This window comes from Salmo salar, chromosome ssa27 (assembly GCF_905237065.1).
Source record: "Salmo salar chromosome ssa27, Ssal_v3.1, whole genome shotgun sequence".
NCBI lineage: Eukaryota > Metazoa > Chordata > Actinopteri > Salmoniformes > Salmonidae > Salmo > Salmo salar.
The window spans coordinates 3,249,712-3,271,553 of NC_059468.1; the positions used below are offsets into that span (position 1 = coordinate 3,249,712).

General features: G+C 42.3%; 1 protein-coding gene across 2 annotated transcripts in view; it reads left to right on the plus strand.

Moving 5' to 3' along the window:
• The window catches only part of LOC106588202 (dolichyl-diphosphooligosaccharide--protein glycosyltransferase subunit STT3B), a 110,706-nt gene extending 89,071 nt beyond the window's left edge, over nucleotides 1-21,635 (plus strand). Inside the window, exons 6-17 of one of the 2 annotated variants that reach the window (XM_014176962.2) lie at nucleotides 478-576; nucleotides 4,271-4,417; nucleotides 7,413-7,461; nucleotides 7,766-7,920; nucleotides 8,314-8,525; nucleotides 15,942-16,129; nucleotides 17,627-17,798; nucleotides 18,143-18,316; nucleotides 18,750-18,863; nucleotides 19,468-19,674; nucleotides 19,779-19,804; nucleotides 19,928-21,635. In XM_014176962.2, coding sequence (XP_014032437.1) covers nucleotides 478-576; nucleotides 4,271-4,417; nucleotides 7,413-7,461; nucleotides 7,766-7,920; nucleotides 8,314-8,525; nucleotides 15,942-16,129; nucleotides 17,627-17,798; nucleotides 18,143-18,316; nucleotides 18,750-18,863; nucleotides 19,468-19,674; nucleotides 19,779-19,804; nucleotides 19,928-19,973 — 1,589 coding nt within the window. In that variant the 3' untranslated portion in view covers nucleotides 19,974-21,635. The remainder of the gene's footprint in view (nucleotides 1-477; nucleotides 577-4,270; nucleotides 4,418-7,412; nucleotides 7,462-7,765; nucleotides 7,921-8,313; nucleotides 8,526-15,941; nucleotides 16,130-17,626; nucleotides 17,799-18,142; nucleotides 18,317-18,749; nucleotides 18,864-19,467; nucleotides 19,675-19,778; nucleotides 19,805-19,927) is intronic. The other variant, XM_014176961.2, reaches the window with a different exon arrangement.
• Nucleotides 21,636-21,842: the final 207 nt, after the last annotated feature.

Here is a 21,842-nt window from a genome sequence, read left to right on the forward strand (position 1 = left end):
TCTTTGGCATCGGAGCTTGCCACAATGAGTCCCTCTTGACCAAAAATGCAGTTCTATTTCACACAGTTCATTACTTAGCTCCATCAGTCAACAGGCGATAATGAATCATAGTCGGGGGTGCTCAGGGCTAGTCACAGCCACTTCAAAAAGCTCCCGTGTTCAGGAAAGTATAAAATCTTAATTAGGGCACACTACTTAGAATCAGCCCCCCCCAGCTACAAAGGTGGGAGTTCTACTGCCGGCTCATTTTAGGCCCCCCGCTGCACTTTTCTTTTCCCACGTCTATGTAAATTGCTCCAGATACGACGTTATTGTATTTACGCCAACTCAGGAGTTGCATTGAGAAAAATCAATTCATAAGAAATACCTCTAACTGAAGTGATAGTGGCTATTGAATAGAACAGTATCTGTTTGACCTTTTTGTTTGATCTCTCTCTCTCTCTCGATCCTTTTTCTGTTTCTCTCTTTCTCCCTCAGCTTACAGCACTTTCTACATTGTGGGCCTGGTGCTATCCATGCAGATCCCCTTTGTGGGCTTCCAGCCAATCAGAACCAGCGAGCACACGGCGGCAGCAGGTAAGCCTCACCACTTCTTTTTGTCTTTTTTGTCTCCTGAGCGCACAAAACGACTCGCCATTAGACACACACCGCTTTTTCATATAACCAGGTATGTCTCGTTGAGAGAATCTAATTTTCAACCGAGACCTTGGACCATGACCAAGCAGTTGTGTTCTCTTGTATGGGCAGTGCCTTTACTATTTCGTTGATGCAAGTTAAGTGTTCCTGTCTCGCCAACGGTCCCAGCTTCTCCCAGACAACATTTAGGTGGCATTCCTTTATTCTGGAGGGTAGTAACAGCTAGGGGTGTGAGTTTTTAAACGTTAAAATGAAAGCAGGCTATAACACGGCAGGTAATGTAACTAGACAATAGGCTATAAAGGCCTGGGTAAGTTGTGTAATTTAAATAAAACCTGAGAGAAAGAGGCAGACAATGTTAATTTGGTGAGTTTACATGGCAGGAAAGGCAAGACATTGCGAGAGAGATTACGGTTCTTTCTGTCTGCCCCCTCCCCTCTCTCCCTTGCACTGACTTTCCCGGTCTTTCTCTTCTCTAATGATGCGAGTGTGTCTTCAGTCTGTTGCGTGTAGAATAACCTAGCCTATTCATTGATAGGCCCTGCTTTACTGAAGTTGCGAGACATTGCAAGCCAATATATTGCAAGATACAGCATTCCAATTACGAGATACAGCTTTGGATTACAGATAGATAGGCCTAGGTCACGGTTCTGACTCTGTATGCCTGGTGTCTGACCTGCCTATACTGTACCCCTCCCCTCTCGCTATGAAAGATGCACGTTTTCTTTTGTTCTCAGCAGTACAGCAACTAATCTGTCTAGCAGAATCGAATCTTGACCCCAAGAAGCTACGTGCAAGGGGTTGAGGAATAAATTATTTTGTAGTCGACTCCACCACTACGTCATCGCTAAGTTGGAAGAAAAAGGTCAGAGTCCTGTATGGCAATACTTTGCAAAGTTAAATGAGAAGGTGATGAAATGCAAACTTTGATACAGTATTGGTAGTACAGGTGTGCAATGCTTAGCCATCTGAAAGGGACTCATTGTGAGACCCAAACCGCTGCTGTCAGTAGCGCAGCTGCATTGTGAAATAATGTGGAAGTTTTCTTATCGTTTTAATGGAGAGACACTTTTTTTCCCTCCGTTTTGAACGTTAAGAATGTCCATTTGTCATCATGTAACAGGATTACATGGCTCTACAGCATCCATTTCAGCTTCCTCTAAGTCTAATGTAGCTTCAGTCTGATTTCTGATGTGGTGTTTGTTACCGGGGTGACCAGGGCAGCACAGCATGTTGGCGTCATGGGCTTTGAGGAAGGCACCAAGGCTCTCTCAAAGGACGGGCTTGTTTGGTGTCGGGCAACAGCTGCTCGTAACATCTGGCGGCGTGTCTACAGCAGCAGCCACCGCCCAGCAGAGTGACGGGCGTTGTTAGTGTCACCCGCTCTCTGGGTTCTGGAGGAGTTATGACCTTGGAATGCTCCTGGGGGGTCGGAACTTGGAAGTGCTCCTCTGTTTTGCTAAGAGGACGGAAGTGAAGAAAGGAAGTGAAACGCGGCTCTGTTCAATCAGTATGAAGTTCCACAAGAGAGGGACATCGGAGAGAAAAAAACAGATCCCATTTAGCCTGAACTGTTATTCAAATATTTAAAAAAAAATAATAATATTTAACCAGGTAGGCCAGTTGAGAACAAGTTCTCATTTACAACTGCGACCTGGCCAAGATAAAGCAAAGCAGTGCGACAGAGTTACACATGGGATAACAAACGTACAGTCAATAACACAATAGAATAAACTATATATAGTGTGTGCAAATGTAGTAAGATTAGGAAGGTAAGGCAATAAATAGGCCATAGTGGCGAAATAATTACAATTTAGCATTAACACTGGAGTGATAGATGTGCAGATGATGTGCAAGTAGAGATACTGGGGTGCAAAAGTCAATAACAATATGGGGATGAGGTAGGTAGATAGATGGGCTATTTACAGATTGGTTGTGTACAGTGATCGGTAAGCTGCACTGACAGCTGATGCTTAAAGTTAGTGAGGGAGATAGGTCTCCAGCTTCAGTGATTTTTGCAATTCGTTCCAGTCATTGGCAAAAGACAACTGGAAGGAAAGGCGGCCAAAGGAAGTGTTGCCTTTGGGGATGAACAGTGCAATATACCTGCTGGAGCATGTGCTACGTGTGGGTGTTGCTATGGTGACCAGTGGGCTGAGATAAGGTGGGGCTTAACTAGCAAAGATGGCCTGGAGCCAGTGGGTTTGGCGACGAATATGAAGCGAGGGCCAGCCAACGAGAGCATACAGGTCGCAGTGGTGGGTAGGCGACCAAACGGATGGCACTGTGATAGACTACATCTAATTTGCTGAGTAGAGTGTTGGATGCTATTTTGTAAATGACAGCGCCGAAGTCCAGGATATGTAGGATAGTCAGTTTTACGAGGGTATGTTTGGCAGCGTGAGTGAAGGAGGCTTTGTTGCGAAATAGGAATAGATTTAACTTTGGATTGGAGATGCTTAACGTGAGTCTGGAAGGAGAGTTTACAGTCTAACCAGACACCTAGGTATTTATAGTTGTCCACATATTCTAAGTAAGAACCGTCCAGAGTAGTGATGCTAGTCGGGCAGGCGGGTGCGGGCAGCGATCAGTTGAAAAGCATGCATTTAGTTTTACTAGCATTTTAAGAGCAGTTGGAGGCCACGGAAGCAGAGTTGTATGGCATTGAAGCTCGTTTGGAGGTTAGTTAACAGTGTCCAAAGAAGGGCCAGATGTATACAGAATGGTGTCGTCTGTGTAGAGGTGGATCAGAGAATCACCAGAGAAAAGAGTCCCGAGAATTGAGCCCTGTGACACCCCCATAGACTGCCAGAGGTCCGGACAACAGGCCCTCCGATTTGACACACTGAACTCTATCTGAGAAGTAGTTGGTGAACCAGGCTATTGAGTCTGCCGATAAGAATGTGGTGATTGACAGAGTCGAAAGCCTTGGCCAGGTCGATGAAGACGGCTGCACAGTACTGTCTTTTATCAATGGTGACTATGGTATCGTTTAGGACCTTGAGCGTGGCTGAGGAGCACCCATAACCAGCTCGAAAACCAGATTCCGGAGAAGGTACGGTGGGATTCAAAATGGTCGGGGATCTGTTTATTTACTTGGCTTTCGAAGATTTTAGAAAGGCAGGGCAGGATGGATATAGCGCTATAACAGTTTGGGTCTAGAGTGTCTCCCCCTTTGAAGAGGGGGATGACCGCGGCAGCTTTCCAATCTTTGGGGATCTCAGACGATACGAGAGGTTGAACAGGCTAGTAATAGGGGTTGCAACAATTGCGGCGGATCATTTTAGAGAGGGTCCAGATTGTCTAGCCCAGCTGATTTGTATGGGTCCTGATTTTGCAGCTCTTTCAGAACATCAGCTATCTGGGTTTGGGTGAAGGAGAAGGGGGGGGGGGGCATGGGCAAGTTGCTGCGGGGGGTGCAGAGCTGTTGGTAGGGGTAGCCAGGTGGAAATATGTTGTCATGTATTATTACAGCATCAGTTTGTAGCACATCTAGAGTAATACTACCATCAAATGTTAGTCCTTCTGATTTGAAATGTTCGTATATAAACCTGCTCCCATGAGAGATGAAGGTTACTGTTATAACGTGCCTACGCCAACATTCTGTGATTTGTGTGTGTGTGTCCTGCCACAGGTGTGTTTGCACTGCTCCAGGCATATGCTTTGCTGCAGTACCTGAAGAACAGGCTCACCAAGCAGGAGTTCCAGAGCCTGTTCTTCCTGGGGGTGTCACTAGCTGCTGGGGTGTTGTTCCTCACCGTCATCTATCTCACCTACACTGGTGAGTCACTATACCTTACCATTACACATACAGTGCCTTGAGAAAGTATCCACACTCCTTGACTTTTCCACATTTTGTTGTTACAGCCTGAATTTAAAATTTAGAGTTTGTCACAGGCCTACACACAATACCCCATAATGTCAAAGTGGAATTATGTTTTTAGATTATTTTTCACGGCAATCTGAAATAAGTTCAGGAGTACAAATTGCTTAACTTCCCTGGGCCACCTAGTCAACAGCCAGTGGAATCGCGTGGTGTGAAATACAAATACCTCAAAAATGCTATAACTTCAATTTCTCAAACATATGATTATTTTACACCATTTTAAAGACAAGACTCTCGTTAATCTAACCACATTGTCCGATTTCAAAAAGGCTTTACAGCGAAAGCAAAACATTAGTTTATGTCAGGAGAGTACCCTGCCAAAAATAATCACACAGCCATTTTCAAAGCAAGCATATATGTCACAAAAACCAAAACCACAGCTAAATGCAGCACTAACCTTTGATGATCTTCATCAGATGACACTCCTAGGACATTATGCTATACAATACATGCATGTTTTGTTCAATCAAGTTCATATTTATATCAAAAACCAGCTTTTTACATTAGCATGTGATGTTCAGAACTAGCATACCCACCCAAAACTTCCAGTGAATTTACTAAATTACTCATGATTAACGTTGACAAAATACATAACAATTATAGATGCAGAACTCCTTTATGCAATTGCGGTGTCAGATTTTAAAATAGCTTTTCGGCGAAAGCACATTATGCAATATTCTGAGTACATAGCCCGGCCATCACGGCTAGCTAATTTGACACCCACCAAGTTTGGCCCTCACCAAACTCAGATTTACTATAAGAAAAATTGGATTACCTTTGCTGTTCTTTCTCAGAATGCACTCCCAGGACTTCTACAACAAATGTTGTTTTGGTTCCAAATAATCCATAGTTATATCCAAATAGCTCCGTTTTGTTCGTGCGTTCAAGTCACTATCCGAAGGGTGACGCGCGCGAGGGCATTTCGTGGCAAAAATATTCCATTACTGTACTTCGAAGCATGTCAAACGCTGTTTAAAATCAATTTTTATGCTATTTTTCTCGTAAAATAGCGATAATATTCCAACCGGGCGACGTTGTATTCATTCAAAGGCTGAAAGAAAAAATGGAGAATTCTCATGAACGCGAATCTCGTGTCACTGTTCCCAGCCTGACCACTCACAAATTCCCCTGCTGTTCTTCGCCCAGAGACAGGAGACAAGTCATTCCACTTTCTGGTCCCTTCTGAGAGCCAATGGAAGCCTTTGAAAATGTCACGTTACAGCAGAGATGCAATAGAAGGATAACAAATTGTCAGACAGGGCACTTCCTGTATGGAATCTTCTCAGGTTTTGGCCTGCCATATGAGTTCTGTTATACTCACAGACACCATTCAAACAGTTTTAGAAACTTTAGTGTTTTCTATCCAAATCTACTAATTATATGCATATTCTCGTTTCTGGGCAAGAGTAGTAACCAGTTTAAATCGGGTACGTTTTTTATCCGGCCGTGCAAATACTGCCCCCTAGCCCCAACAAGTTAAGAAGTCCCATAACATGATTTTTGAGTGGCTACCTAATTTCTGTACACCACACATACAATTGTAAGGTCCCTCGGTCGAGCAGTGATTTTCTAACAATGATCTAAGCGGTTTTCCAATGCCTCCCAAAAGAGCACCTATTGGTAGATAAAAATAAATTTAAAAAAGCAGACATTGAATTTCCCTTTGAGTGTGGGGAAGTTATTAATTACACTTTGGATGGTGTATCAATACAGTCACTACAAAGACTCGGGCGTCCGTCCTCAGTTGCCAGAGAGGAAGCAAATCGCTCAGGGATTTCACCATGAGGGCAATGGTGACTTTAAAACAGTTAGAGTTTAATGGCTGTGATAGGACTGAGGATGGATCACCAACATTGTAGTTACTCCACAATACTAACCTAATTGACAAAGTGAAAAGAAGGAAGCCTGTACAGAATACATGCATTCTGTTTGCAGCAAGGCAATAAAGTAATAAGGAAAGAAATGTGGCAAAGCAATTCACTTTTTGTTCTGAATACAAATGTTATGTTTGGGGCAAATCCAATACAACACATTACTGAGAACCACTCTTCATATTTTCAAGCATATAGTGGTGACTGCATCATGTTATGGGTATGCTTGTCATCGTTAAGGACTGGGGAGTTCTTCAGGAAAATAAATAAATGGAATGGAGCTCAGCACAGGCAAAAACCAGGTTTAGTCTGCTTTCCACTAGACCCTGGGAGATGAATTCACCTTTCAGCTGGACAATAACCTAAAACACAATGCCAAATGTACACTGGAGATGAATTCACCTTTCAGCAGGAGAATAACCTAAAACACAAGGCCAAATATACACTGGAGGTGCTAACAAGAAGACTAAAGAAGGTTAGTTATGCATATTCTTAACCGCCACTGCTCAACATTACTCTCGAGTCCCGACCCACATATGCCCTACTACTGAAGACACCTGACCCACTAAAGCAGGGCTATTTAATTATTGTCCTGTGGGGCTCAAACGAGTCAGTGTTTTTTGTTTCTACCTCGTAGTTAATTGCACTCATCTAGTGTTTCAGGTTGGAATCAGTCCCTGGTTAGAATGGGCGACAGTGAAAACCTGAAGCGTTTCGGTTCTTGAGGACCAGAATTGAAAAGCCCTGAACCAAAGGGTCCCTATTCACTTTGTAATTTTTATTTATAAATGTTTTTATTTAATGACGGCCTACTCCGGCCAAACCCAGACGACGCTGGGCCAATTGTGCCACGCCTTATGGGACTCCCAATCATGGCCGGATGTGAAACAGCCTGGGTTATATCTGTACACTACCCATACACGCCAATGTCAACCATATGCCAAAAAGTCCTCATAATAACCACTAATGAAAGCGTGTTCAAGTTTCCAGTCCTGTCTATTCATTGTTTGTTCATTTAGGTTACATCGCACCGTGGAGTGGACGGTTCTACTCGCTGTGGGACACCGGGTAAGCATTGCTAACCTTCATTCACTTTCCTATCGATGAAACACTTGTTTAAGTGAATATGTGTGTCTGCGAAGGGCTTACGCCATCCATAGTTTCAAAGGAAATGCGAGAATAGTATTTTTCTTCTCAAACACGCAGCGGCGTGTCGCCATTAAGCATCGATCAATCGGTTTGTTTGCTGACAGCAGCGCTTTAGCTCTCTTTACATTCCCTTTTGAGTCTTCATCTTCCCTGAAGTACCAGATGTTTCTCTTCTATCCTCATCACTCTTTCCCTCCCTCCTGCCCCCTCTCACCCTCTCCAGCTACGCTAAGATCCATATCCCCATCATCGCGTCGGTGTCGGAGCACCAGCCCACCACCTGGGTGTCGTTCTTCTTCGACCTCCACATCCTGGTCTGCACCTTCCCAGCAGGCCTCTGGTTCTGCATCAAGAATGTCAACGACGAGCGCGTCTTTGGTAAGCTGGGGCTCGTTAAAACACACTGACACTCAACATACACATTTGAATAAATTTGAATATTTAGAGGGGAGTATGGTAATTTTTGAAGAATATGCATTATAGCAAGGACATCATGTTTTTGATATACTGTACAAGCCTGTTCTTAGATTGTGTACTGGAAGAGGAATACACAGCTCCAGGGGCTACACTTGAGCTGGTTTCTGTTTTTTCCCTTGTACTTAATTGATCAATTAATGCCATTGATGGCCCCGAAACTGCACATCTGTTAACCCAGCTCTAAATCAGTTTGTCTCAGAATAAAAAACACCCTTGAGGATCTGAGGTGTGCACCATGCACTTTTGACATAAATGATCCTGCCTAACCTTTCCTGCCTCTCTGCCGCCCCCCAGTGGCTCTCTATGCCATCAGCGCGGTCTACTTTGCCGGGGTGATGGTGCGCCTGATGCTGACCTTGACGCCGGTGGTTTGCATGCTGTCGGCCATCGCCTTTTCCAGCGTGTTCGAGCACTACCTGGGGGACGACATGAAGAGGGAGAACCCTCCCATAGAGGACAGCAGCGACGAGGATGACAAAAGGAGCTCAGGGAACCTCTATGACAAGGTCAGTAGGAGTCAGTCCAGGGCCCTTATTCATAAAGCAGGTCAGAGTAGGAGTGCAGATCAAGGATCATGTTCCCCCTGTCTATCTTATGATCAGTAGGGCTCTAATTTAACAAAGCTAACAGAATGGTGGCGGTACTGCTATACGTTCAGAGGTGTCAGAAATAATTTAGCTATTTTCACAACCAAGAGTGATGGTCGCTGGCAGTGGCACGAAAGGGCTGGGTTTTTAGGATGAAATAAGTTGTAGGTGTGTCGACGCTTGACCCCTCACTGGCCAATCAGAACATGCTCCATGGCTAAATATGTGACCTACCACCTGGATTCGGTCTGCTTTGAAGTTCATACACTTCCAACGCCACTTTTGAGAAAATGGCCTGTGAATGTTTTTGTACACCTACTGGAGAGCTCTTTGTCTACACACATTCTGCATTCACACCCTCTTAAGCCTTAACCCCACCCCATTTGTCACATGCACAGGATACAGAAGGTGTCAACGGTAAAGTGAAATGGTTACTTCCATAGTGAAGTCTTGTTTAGACATGTAGCTAGCTAAACAATGAACCATAATCCCAACTCTAATGCAGCGTTCAAAACCACTCTAAAACCTCTGACTTCAGTGAGGTTCAAAACAACTGGGAACTCGGGGGGAAAAACGAGCTCCGACTGGGGATAAATAATTTTGAACGGTCATCCGACTCGGGAACTCAGGCCACTTTCTAGAGCTCCGACCTCAAGATTAGTGATGTCATGACTTGATCTCGTATTTTTCAGAGTTCCCAGTTGTTTTGAACGTGGCAGTACTACCATGCATGCATCTGCAGGTAGCTAAAGCTAACCAACTAGGTTCAATGTTAGCTAGCGAGCTAACATTAGGCTATAACTAGCAATGCAAATGGATTTCTGAGATACAAATAATATTAATACACCTAACCTTAGCTAGCTAACAATATGCTTTACCTGGAAATGAGAAATGTATAATATCTGAAAATATAGCAAGACTCTTACCCGTATACATGAATGAACACTTCTCCCTCGGTCATGGTTGCCCTTAGTTTGAAGATGTAATCTGGAGACAGGTGTTTTTACAACAGCCTTCTGTGTTCTCTTCTAGCTTCTCCGCATTTGGCAATCAGGGATTTCCACATCTGATTCATTTTCAGAGTCAGAAATAGTCAGCATGGCACGATCGTCCTTCACAACTTTTTCCCACTGATCTTTATCGATCACGCCTGTTAACTTCAGGGCAGCAATGTTGAGAGCAGTAGCAACGCTTTTTCAGTTATTCATGATATCTTTCAAAAAAAGCCACAGTAGAATGGATATTGAGCAGCTCACGTTATAGACAGAAGCATGCTACATGGCAGACCTTGGCATGTCCAGCCCATCCATTATCTCAGCCAATCATGGCTTGCGGGAAGGTTCCTGTGTTTTTCCATGGCTAAACCAACTAGGCTCGTAAATTAACAATCTATTCGTATTTAGATGGTATACACATTTGTTATTATGGCACATGAAAGTTCACGTTCCAGAAGGAATTTCTGCCCCAAAACAAATTGATTAAAAAGTTGAAATGACTCTCCTGTGAAGTAGGAAACGGGTCACGTGGTTGCTTCAAGTTGTGTATTTACGGTCTTATGTATTGCCTTGGAATCAACTCCAATGTTAGTCTGTCTTAGTTTGTTAAATAGCTTACGGAAGCGCAATAACAATGTAGACCTATCCCATCTTTGCTAAACACGTTCACTTGAACCTGTTTGCAGTCCACAATTGTTTTAAGTAATTGCATGGCTTCAATATGAAAAAATACAGTGCCTTTAGAAAGTATTCATACCCATTTACTTTGTTGTTAAATTCCAAATGGATTAAATAGATTTTTTTTTCTCACCCATCCACATTATGCCAAAGTGAAAACATGTTTTTAAATTGATTGAAAATGAAACACAGAAATATCTAATTTACATAAGTATTCACACCCTGAGTCAATACGTGTTAGAATAATCTTTGGCAGCGATTACAGCTGTGAGTATTTCTGGGTAAGTCTCTAAGAGCTTTGCACACCTGCATTGTACAAATATTTGTGCATTCTTTGTAAAAATTCTTCAAGCTCTGTCAAATTGTTTGTTGATCATTGCTAGACAGCCATTTTCAAATCTTGCCATAGATTTTAAAGCCAATTTAAATCAAAACTGTAACTAGGCCACTCAGGAACATTCAATATCTTAGTAAGCGACTCCAGTTTATATTTGGCCTTGTCTTTTAGGTTATTGTCCTGCTGAAAGGTGAGTTCCCCAATGTCTGTTGGAAAGCAGACTGAACCAGGTTTTTCTCTAGGATTTGCCTGTGCTTAGCACTATTCCGTTCCTTTTTATCCTAGAAAACTACCTATTCCTTGCTGATGACAAGCATACACATAACTTGATGTAGCCACCACCATGCTTGAAAATATGAAGTGGTGCTCTGATGTGTTGGATTTGCCCCAAAATAACACTTTGTATTCAGGACAAAGTTCATATCTTTGCCAATTTTTTTGGCAGTTTCACGTTAGTGCCTAATAGCAAACAGTATGCATGTTTTGGAAAATGTATTTTCCCTCTGTCATTTAGGTTAGTATTGTGGAGTAATTACAATGCTGTTGATCTATCCTCAGTTTTCTCCTATCACCCAAGTCTAATTAATAACTTCACCATGCGCAAAGGAATATTCTATGTCTGGTCTTTGTGGTTGAATCTGTTTGAAATTCACTGCTTGACTGAGGGACCTTACAATTAATTATTTGTATGTGTGGGGTACAGAGATGAGGTAGTCATTCAAAAATCATGTTAAACACTATTGCACACAGTGAGTCCATGCAACTTATTACATGACTTAAGCATATTTGTACTCCTGAACTTATTTAGGCTTGCCATAACAAAAGGGTTGAATACTTACTGACTCAAGACATTTCAGCTTTTAATTTGTATGTAATTTGAGAAAAAAATAATCTAAAACCATAATTCCACTATGACATTATGGGGTATTGTGTGTAGGACTGTGACACAACATCTAAATGTAATCCATTTTATATTCTGACTGTAACAGAACAATGTGGAAAAAGTCAAGGGGTGTGAATGCTTTGACATTTTTGATTAAAAAAAAAAAAAAAAAGTAAAAATGAAATCACATTTTATTCAGCCCCTTTACTCAGTACTTTGTTGAAGCACTTTTGGCAGCGATTACAGCTTGAGTCTTCTTGCATATGATGCTACAAGCTTGGCACACCTGAATTTCTCCCATTCTTCTCTGCAGATCCTCTCAAGCTCTGTCAGATTGAATGGGGAGCATTGCTGCACAGCTATTTTCAGGTCTCTCCAGATGTTTTGTCGGGTTCAAGTCCGGGCTCTGACTCGGCCACTCAAGGACATTCAGAGACATGTCCCCAAGCCACTCCTGCCTTGTCTTGGCTGTGTGCTTAGGCTTGTTGTCCTGTTGGAAGGTGAACCTAAGTCCTGAGCACTCTGGAGCAGGTTTTCATCAAGGATCTCTCTGTACTTTGCTCCGTTCATCTTTCCCTCGATCCTGACTAGTCTCCCAGTCTCAGCCGCTCAAAAACATCCCCACAGCATGATCCTGCCACCACCATGCATCACCGTAGGAATGGTGCCAGGTTTCCTCCAGACATGACACTTGGCATTCAGGCCAAAGAGTTGATTTGGAATCTTGGTTTCATCAGAACAGAGAATCTTGTTTCTCATGGTCTGAGTCCTTTAGGTGCCTTTTGGCAAACTCCAAGTGGGCTGTCATGCCTTTTACTGAGGAGTGGCTTCTGTCTGGCCACTCTACCATAAAGGCCAGATTGGTGGAGTGCTGCAGAGATGGTTGTCCTTCTGGAAGGTTCTCCCATCTCCCCAGAGGAGCTCTGTCAGTGACCATCAGGTTCTTGGTAACCACCCTGACCAATGCCCGGGGGCCACTGTGTTCTTGGGGACCTTCAATGCTGCAGACATTTTTTGGTACCCTTCCCCAGATCTGTGCCTCAACCCAATCCTGTCTCGGGGCTCTACAGACAATTCCTTTGACCTCATGGCTTGGTTTTTGCTCTGACATGCACTGTAAACTGTGGGACCTTATATAGACAGGTGTGTGCCTTTCCAAATCATGTCCAATCAATTAAATTTACCACAGGTGGACTCCAAGTTATAGAAACATCCCAAGGACTATCAATGGAAACAGGATGCATCTGAGCTCAGTTTCGAGTCTCATTGCAAAGGGTCTGAATACATATGTAAATAAGGTATTAAAGTTGATTTATTTTAATTTGCAAACAAAGATTGAGGGGGAAAAATACTCTTACAGAATTTCCGTGTGGGAGAGGATATTGGAAATGTCTTCAAAGCCTATTGGATGTTAACTTGTTTTTAAATGGGACAGAAGAATATATAACTGCCTTTTTCCGATGTATGGGACACTTAAATGTGCCTTTAGAGGCTATGCAATTCAATACTCATCTTTAAAACAAGCAATTTAGGTCAAAAGAGTTCATATTAACAAAGGAAATGGGACAAACAGTATAGATGGCAATAAAAAAAAAATACCTTGGAGGCACAGAATAAGGGAAAACAAAAAGAAATGGGAGTAACTTAAGATATATATATATATGCACCAAATTATTTATTTTTTTAAATCTTCAACATAAATAATTTACTGAAACTTGTTACAAATGACGGAGTCACCTAAGATTCACCAAACGATATTTTGAAAAAGGAAGCGATGTACTTTAAGCATGTTTTTTTTTTCAGTCTCATCCATCTCCGCTAACCAAAGTTAATTATATGGATTTTTTTCAATTAATAATGTAAAATTAACAGCTGTACTGCAAGACTCATGTGAAGGCCAAATTACAGAGGAGGAACTTCTTGACGCAGTTAAAGCCTTTAAGTCTGGGAAAACTCCAGGAATGGATGACATACTAGTTGAGGTATACCAAATCTTTTTTGATGTACTCAGAGGACCGTTATTAGCATGTTTTAACCACTCCTATAAAAATGGTAGATAATCAGCAAGGTCTGATTTCATTACTACTGAAACAGGACCAAAGTGGTAAATATAAAGATCCAGTCCATTTCAAAACTTGAGGCCCCTTGCACTTCAGTGTTTTGGGCAAAATAGAATAGAATTTAAAAGGTATTGTCGGGTATTATTCATCCTAATCAGAAAGGTTTTTTACATGGATGATAATTTGGAGATAAGACAAGTACTGGAGACAACAGATCACTATGAAAAATAGGAAAATTCAGGCCTGGTATTCATAGCTGACTTTGAAAAGGCTTTTGATAACGTACGACTGGAATTTATTTCTAAATATTTAAATTTGAGAATCTCTTATACAACGGGTTAAAGTTATGTATAGTAACCCTAGGTGTAAAATATAAAATGACTACTTCTCAAAGCATTAAACTGTCAAGTGGAGTAAAACAAGGTTGTCCGCTATTGGCATATCTGTTTATTATGGCCATCGAAGTGTTGGCTATTAAAATCAGATCCAACAATGATATCAAGGGGTTAGAAATCAGGGCTTAAAAACAAAGGCGTCATTGTACGTTGATTCATGTTCTTTTAAATCCACAATTTGGATCCCTCAACAGCCTCAGAGGGTCTAGATACTTTTTCTAACCTCTCTGGATTACAGCCAAATTGTGTACTATAACTTTTACATTACTGTGTAGTTTACCAATAAAATGGCCTGACATTGATGTGGACATACTCTGTATTCATATCCCGAAAGAAAGAAATGGTCTCACTCCAATAAATTTGTATAGAAATTTAGCAGAAATAGATCTTGCTACCATGGAAAGGAAAATACCTGTCTATTTCTGTAAAAATCAACCTGACTAAAACTCTAGTCATGACCCATTTTACCTATTTGCTTATGGCCTTTCGACTTGTAATATTTTTTGCTCATATAATTTAAAAAAACATTTGATTTGGAACGGCTTGCTAGACAATTTTAACGGGCGTATTTATATAATGAATATGAATTCGGAGTGCAGAAGCTATTAAATATAAAAGCATTGGACATCTCACTAAAGGCTTCAATCATAAAAAAAGTTAATTACTATACATCCAAACTGGTTCTCTAGCAGATTACTAAGAATGTCTCACCCATTGTTCAGAATGGCCTTTTTATTCAGATTACAACCTCTCACGTTTGGTTATTTGAAAATTAAATAATCTCCAATATCTCTTCTTAAAAACAAGCCCTAGAAAGTTGATTACAATTTCAGTTTAGTCCACCAGAAAAAACAGAAGAAATAATACAAGACATGTTATGGCTTAACTAAAATATACAACAAAAAAAGTGATTTCAAAAATAAAATAAGTTTAACCTTTGTAAATGATATCATTAAAAAGGACTGCTGGTGTTATGTCACACATGCAGCTAACAAAAATATATGGAATTGTCTGCTTAACCAACTAATTGCTGCAAAAAATGGAAGAGGCAAGTGGGAAAAGTAAGGACTTGTCTGTCGGCCCTGCATTAAAGAAAATTCTGAAAAATAAACTATACCAGTTTAATTTAAGGACCAAAAAATTGACATCTGTGCCATATAGATTGCAAAATAGTTGGAAAGAGATTTTCGATGTACCGATTCGATGGCACATTGTTTATGAGCTGATACACTAAACAACACTGGATTCAAAACACAGAATTTTCCAACTGCCCTCACCTCATAGGCCTACCTTTAGTGGGGTTTTGCATTCCCCTTTTACACCTCTTCAGTGTACTCTGCTCTCACAATGTGAACCCTTAGCCGGTAGTTCCAGTTGACACCTACAGGTAACTGCCAAAATAAAGAGGGATGAAAAGTACATTAAAAGCAGTTGCTGCCACACAGATGGTGTTCCTGAGTTAACCTAAGCATGATGGGATGTTAATTAGTTTGTTATGTATAAATATGCTTTGTAGGCATTTATTTTGGCTACCATGGCTGTGCCCCCATAGGATGACAATGCCCCCATCCACAGGACATGAGTGGTCACTGAATGGTTTGAGCATGAAAACCATGTAACCACCATATGCCATGGCCATCTGTCACCACATCGCAACCCAATTGAACACTTATATGAGTATCTGGAGCGGCGCCTGAGACAGTTTTCCACCACCAATAAAACACCAAATAATGGAATTTCTTGTGGAAGAATGGTGTCGCATCCCTCCAATAGACTTCCAGAATCTAGGACAAGACTCATTAAAGCTGTTCTGGCTCATGGTGGCCCAACACCCTATTAAGACACTTTATGTTGGCGTTTCCTTTATTTTGGCAGTTACCTGTATTCAACCCATAGACAAGCTACAAAATAATGTCCAGTTATACTCTGTTTGTATTGCAACTGTGTTTAGTGGGCCAATTTTATGTGTGTTGGTCTCCCTCTGCAGGCAGGAAAGGTGCGCAAGCATGTGTCTGAGCAGGAGAAGGCAGAGGAGGGACTGGGCCCCAACATAAAGAGTATAGTGACCATGCTGATGTTGATGCTGCTCATGATGTTCGCAGTCCACTGCACATGGGTCACCAGCAACGCCTACTCCAGTCCTAGTGTGGTGCTGGCCTCCTACAACAACGATGGGTAAGGACAAATAATAATATATGCCAGACACTTAGCAGACACTGTTATCCAAGCATCTTATAGTCCGTTGTGCGTGCGTACATTTTTACATATGGATGGCCCCAGCGGGAATTGAACCCATGACCTTTGGCGTCGCAAGCGCCATGCTCTACCGATTTGAGCTACACCGGACAATCTACCATACAGTTGAATGTCTACTTGTAGAATGTACACACACACACACACACACACACACACACACACACACACACACACATATATATATAGTACACTCCATGCGTACACACATATATATATATATATATAGTACACTACATACGTATGTATGTAGTACACTCCATGCATACAAGCGTAGCTCCACATATCTCTTCATATACACTACATGATCAAAAGTATGTGGACACTTGCTAGTCGAACATCTCATTCTAAAATCATGGGCATTAATATGGAATTTGTCCCCCTTTTGCTGATATAACAGCCTCTACTCTTCTGGGAATGCTTTCCACTCGATGTTGGTACATTGCTGTGTGGACTTGCTTCCATTGAGCCTCGAGCATTAGTGAGGTCGGGCACTGATGTTGGGCGATTAGGCCTGATTAGCAGTCAGCGTTCCAATTGATCTTAGGCTTGTGTGCGGCTGCTCGGCCATGGAAACCCATTTCGTGAAGCTCCCGACGAACAGTTGTTGTGCTGACGTTGCTTCCAGAGGCAGTTTGGAACTCGGTAGTGAGTGTTGCATCCGAGGACAGACGATTTTCACTCGGTGGTCCCATTCTGTGAGGTTGTGTGGCCTACCACTTTGCGGCTGAGCAGTTGTTGCTCCTAGATGTTTCCACTTCACAATAACCACACCGGGGCAGCTCTAGCAGGGCAGAAATTTGACAAACTGACTTGTTGAAAAGGTGGCATCCTATGGCGGTGCCCCCTTGAATGTTCCTGAGCTCTTCATTGAGGCTGTTCTCCTGCCAATGTTTGTCTATGGAGATTGCATGGCTGTGTACTCGATTTTATACACCTGTCAGCAACGGGTCTGGCTGAAATAGCCTGATCCACTAATTTGAAGGGGTGTCTACATACTATTTTATATATAGTGTGTGTTCACACGCGCATTTACACACACTCACACAAAATCAAAGGGTATGCATGTTCATATTTCATCAGAAGGTTGTGATCTTGATGAGCTCAGTGTTAACCTGATTATTGTATCTCTTAATAGTGCTATTCAGTAGTTTACCATGTGTTATGTACTACGCTCTCCATGCACTGGTCTTTCAATGCGAGGATGACGTGTGCTGCTTATTTTCCAGTTGGAGATTTAGAACTATGGTAAACTAGAATGTCAAACTATTCCACTCTAACTCTTCGTACATATATTTATGTGGTTACAATATTGGTTTGTCATTGCCGTGACTCGACATCCCTGTCTCATAGGATTACCAAACATGTGGTTGCCTGGCTGTCATTCCCGTAACTCCTCAACTCCGTCTCTCCCCATAGGACGAGGAACATCCTGGATGACTTCAGGGAGGCCTACTATTGGCTGAGGCAGAACACAGACGAGCACGCGAGGGTTATGTCTTGGTGGGATTATGGCTACCAGATAGCAGGCATGGCTAATCGAACCACGCTAGTGGACAACAACACATGGAATAACAGTCATATAGCACTGGTGAGTCACACAACACAACATCATTAAGGGGGAATTGGGGATTTCAACTCAACTCTGACCTCATGCTCCCAAGTAAAGTAGATGCAAGTTAAAGTCAAGAAACGCATCAATGAATTCAATACATTCACTTGTAGGAGCTGCAATAATGTGTGGGTTTCTTTTTGCCCTTATGACTTGATTGATTTTCACAGGGCCAGCACGACTTTGAGACGCGAGTATTGCCTATTTTTGGAGTCTTATACCTCCCTCTCATTTTCCCACTACGTCTCATCTCTATCTGCCTCTCTTCTTTCCTCTGCTATTTCACTCTCCTCTGCTCAAACTCCCTCGTCTTCCCTCTGTAGGTGGGGAAAGCCATGTCGTCCAATGAGAGTGCAGCGTACGAGATCATGAGGAGTCTGGACGTGGACTACGTGCTGATCATCTTCGGGGGCGTGATTGGTTACTCAGGCGACGACATCAACAAGTTCCTGTGGATGGTCAGGATAGCGGAGGGAGAACATCCCAAGGACATTCGGGTGAGTGCCTGGTTTTTTTGAGACTGTGCCTAGTTGGGTTCACCGACGCCTCACAATTCAGAAGGACCTTCATTCAGTCTTCTATTTAATAATTGTTGTTCTGCTGATGAACCTGGGTAAACACTTAGATTTGAGCAGTCCAGTAATTCATCAGTCTGGGCAAACCCAAGGACATTGCTGTTCCTAGCTATGTTTATTTTCTTCACTGACACTTGGTCGTAGGACAAAGTATCCGATATCCAACGCGGATTTGTAAAAAGAAAATGTGCATGTTATTTTGAATATCAAAGATATGAACCGAACAATTGGTGGCTGTAAGACTACATCATATCGTAGATGGCGAGTTGGCAGTTATTTCACTTTCTGCTATTTGATGTGTCCTTGAAGAAATGTGGTCCAAACCCGCGTCTCTTTCTTCCCTCGTGCCCTTCAGGAGAGTGACTACTTCACCCCTCAAGGAGAGTTCCGTGTGGACAAGGCCGGCTCGCCCGTCCTGCTCAACTGCCTCATGTACAAGATGTCCTACTACCGCTTTGGCGAGATGCAGGTGAGCGGTGGTGAAGTACTTGAAGCAACAGCAGGCTACAGTAAGCACTGAGTGACGGGCAACAGAGCGGCTTATGGACATGCTGACAAGCGTGGGGGAAGGATGAAGGTGGGAGGGGAAACGCTCAGAAATGCTCTGGCAGGTACAGGCGAGATATGCAGGCGAAGAGCTGCCAGGTACTTATAGCGAGCTGCGTGTTGCCTGGCCAGCAGCTCAGTGAAGAGGAAGGATCAGTGGGCTGCTTCAGTAGGGTCCACAGACATGCAGCCAAGCAAAGCTGTCTCCTAGCTGTCTTAACCCATAAAGGAGATGGAGAGACATGTTAAGAGAACGATAAAGGCAAGGGAACAGAGATTGGTTTTGTGGAAGAGACAAGGACTAAAGAGATCAGGAGGAGAGACGGGTAAAGTGTAGAGGGAGGGATAGGGATAGGTGAAGTGATGTACAGATTTAAAAGAGCAGGGGAAGAGCCTAAAACTGAATTAAGATGAAAAACGCAACACCTGTGTGAAGGTACTATCAACCACCATACTCACTTTAGCTCAGTCACTAGCCGCCCTCGCCAACACCCTCAACCCCACCTACTGCTGTCCTTATCTCTCAGCTGGACTTCCGGACACCGCCTGGGTTCGACCGCACCCGCAACGCCGAGATCGGCAACAAGGACATCAAGTTCAAGCACCTTGAGGAGGCGTTCACCTCGGAGCACTGGCTGGTGCGCATCTACAAGGTGAAGAAGCTGGAGAACAGGGAGCCGCTGGAGCACAAGCTCCGCAGTGTCGTGCCCAGACAGAAGTACACCTCCAAAAAGGTACAAGGCTTCCATGTCTCTCAGCATTCATTGTGCTAATGAATGTAAGACATATGATACTGGTGTAGTGAGTTTACATATGATTATTTCTTCTCAAATTTTAGCCACCAAAAGGAAATGTTCATAAAATGTGAGCCAACTCACTTTTATTTCCTACAGTTAATGTGTGTGCGCTCAAATTCTGATTTGTAGATGTATAGGAAAAAATTGCCAATTGAAAAGTGGTTTGTAAATCAAGTTTGTTTCATTACAGACTTCTAAGAGGAAGCGAGGACACATCAGGAATAAGCTGGTCCTGAAGAAAGGCAAGAAACTAAACAAGAAATAATGAAGACTGACAACATAAAAAAAACACACAAAAATGCAACTAGCAAAGAAGAAGAACGGCCATTGTCTGGAATGTTAGTCCTTAGCCTCGAGGGCTAGTCCTCTGAGCGCAGCATCCTGTGTTGGGGAGGGTGAAGTGTCATATCTGGCTAGCCCCAGAACTTTTGTCCATTTTATCCAGAGGACTTTTTGTCTTGCTCTTTTTCTTTTTTGTACTTGAACGTGTGGCAAGGCACAGAGCTGCTGAAACCAGGGTGAGCATACATATTGTGGTACATTTTAACTGTTATTTCTAGAGGGGGACAAAATAAAGAGAAAGGAAACTGGGAGGCTGGGACAATTGCACCAAAGAGCCCTTGATCTTGCTCCTTGGCACATGTCAATGTGTTGCCGTTGAGTGAGGAGCCATTTTGAATTGAGGACGTGTTCCTGACGCCTGGTATACGGTAAGGAACAATTCCATTGTCTAGGCACAGCTGATCTAACTTTTTTTGGAATCATTTTTGTTTGGCTCTAATTTGTCCTTACTGAGACAATTCTTTAGAAAATAAAAGGCCTAATATGTAAATATGTTATGTAAAGAAAATGTCAAAGGGTTATAATATATTGGATTATTGTGGTGATTTAAATACGCAGATTTCTCTTACTTTGTTGTGATGTTTTTAATGGCAGCAGATGGAACAGTGAATGCAATAATAGTCCATTAGGTGGGACTTGAGATTTTGTTTGAAAAGAATGTGAATTTAACTTTCCCCCCTGAAATTGCTTAGATTGTATATTCTGCTGCTAGGTATAAAAAAAATTAAAAAAAAGCAATTCTATGTAAAATGTAGTGATTATTAATTAGGCCTCCAACCTGCAGGGGGCACGTTCTAGTCGGGTCTGTGAGCCTAGTGCCTCATTGCTGGTCTCTTCATCACATGTCCATCTGTCTACTCAGTCATTTTTGCCGGTCCACATACACACATGCTAATGCTGCAGAGTACGGTAATGCAGGAAAGCTTAAGTGTTAAATCTCAAGATGGCTGCCAGTGAGGTGCACCTCTTGGCATTGTACTGGGCCTGTTGTGAACATATGTGTGCATGCAGGTGTGTGTGGGGGGGGGGAAGGTGAGACAGTCTACATATCATAAACTTCATAGGAATACTTACAAAAAAATCCTTGACAGTTTACTTCTCATTTGTATCGTTCGTTTGATACTTGTCTTGCTTTTCCTTTACACACAGAAGTTATTTCACCTTTCTTTGGATATAAAGTTGCTTTGTTCTGTCCCTTGATCTTCTCTGCTTTCACTTCATGGCCCTTCACACAATGCCATATCGACCTTGCTCAAACAGAAACTCGTATTTATTTTCATAACGTTAAATGCTCCATCTTTGTGGGGACTAAGCCTTAATGTGATATAGAAAGTGTACAGGTTGTTTGCCCTCGTTGTTTTTTGTTGGGGATGGACTTTTTCCTTTCTCCTCTTCTTGGTTCTCCAACTTTCAGCAGTGCAACACCTCTTCCTCACCACTACATTGATTTTATTTGACTACCCCTGGTCCCCCTCAACTTCCAAGTAAAATTTTTCTACATTGTTGTTCAGTCATGTTTAAATGTAGACAAAATAAAAGGTTCAAGTTTGTAAGAAGTGATCGTCAAATTATTTGTGTGTACTATCAACAAGCATTTGTTGGGAACTAATGTAACAAAAACATACCTCCCAGCGTCTTAGGTTTGCAGGTAGGGTGCTTTTACTAAGTTCCTTCCAGGAACGTACATGTTAGACTGGGGAATACAAGGCTGCTTTTTAGGTGCAAAACAATAATTACATTCTAAAAACCAAAACACATTCATT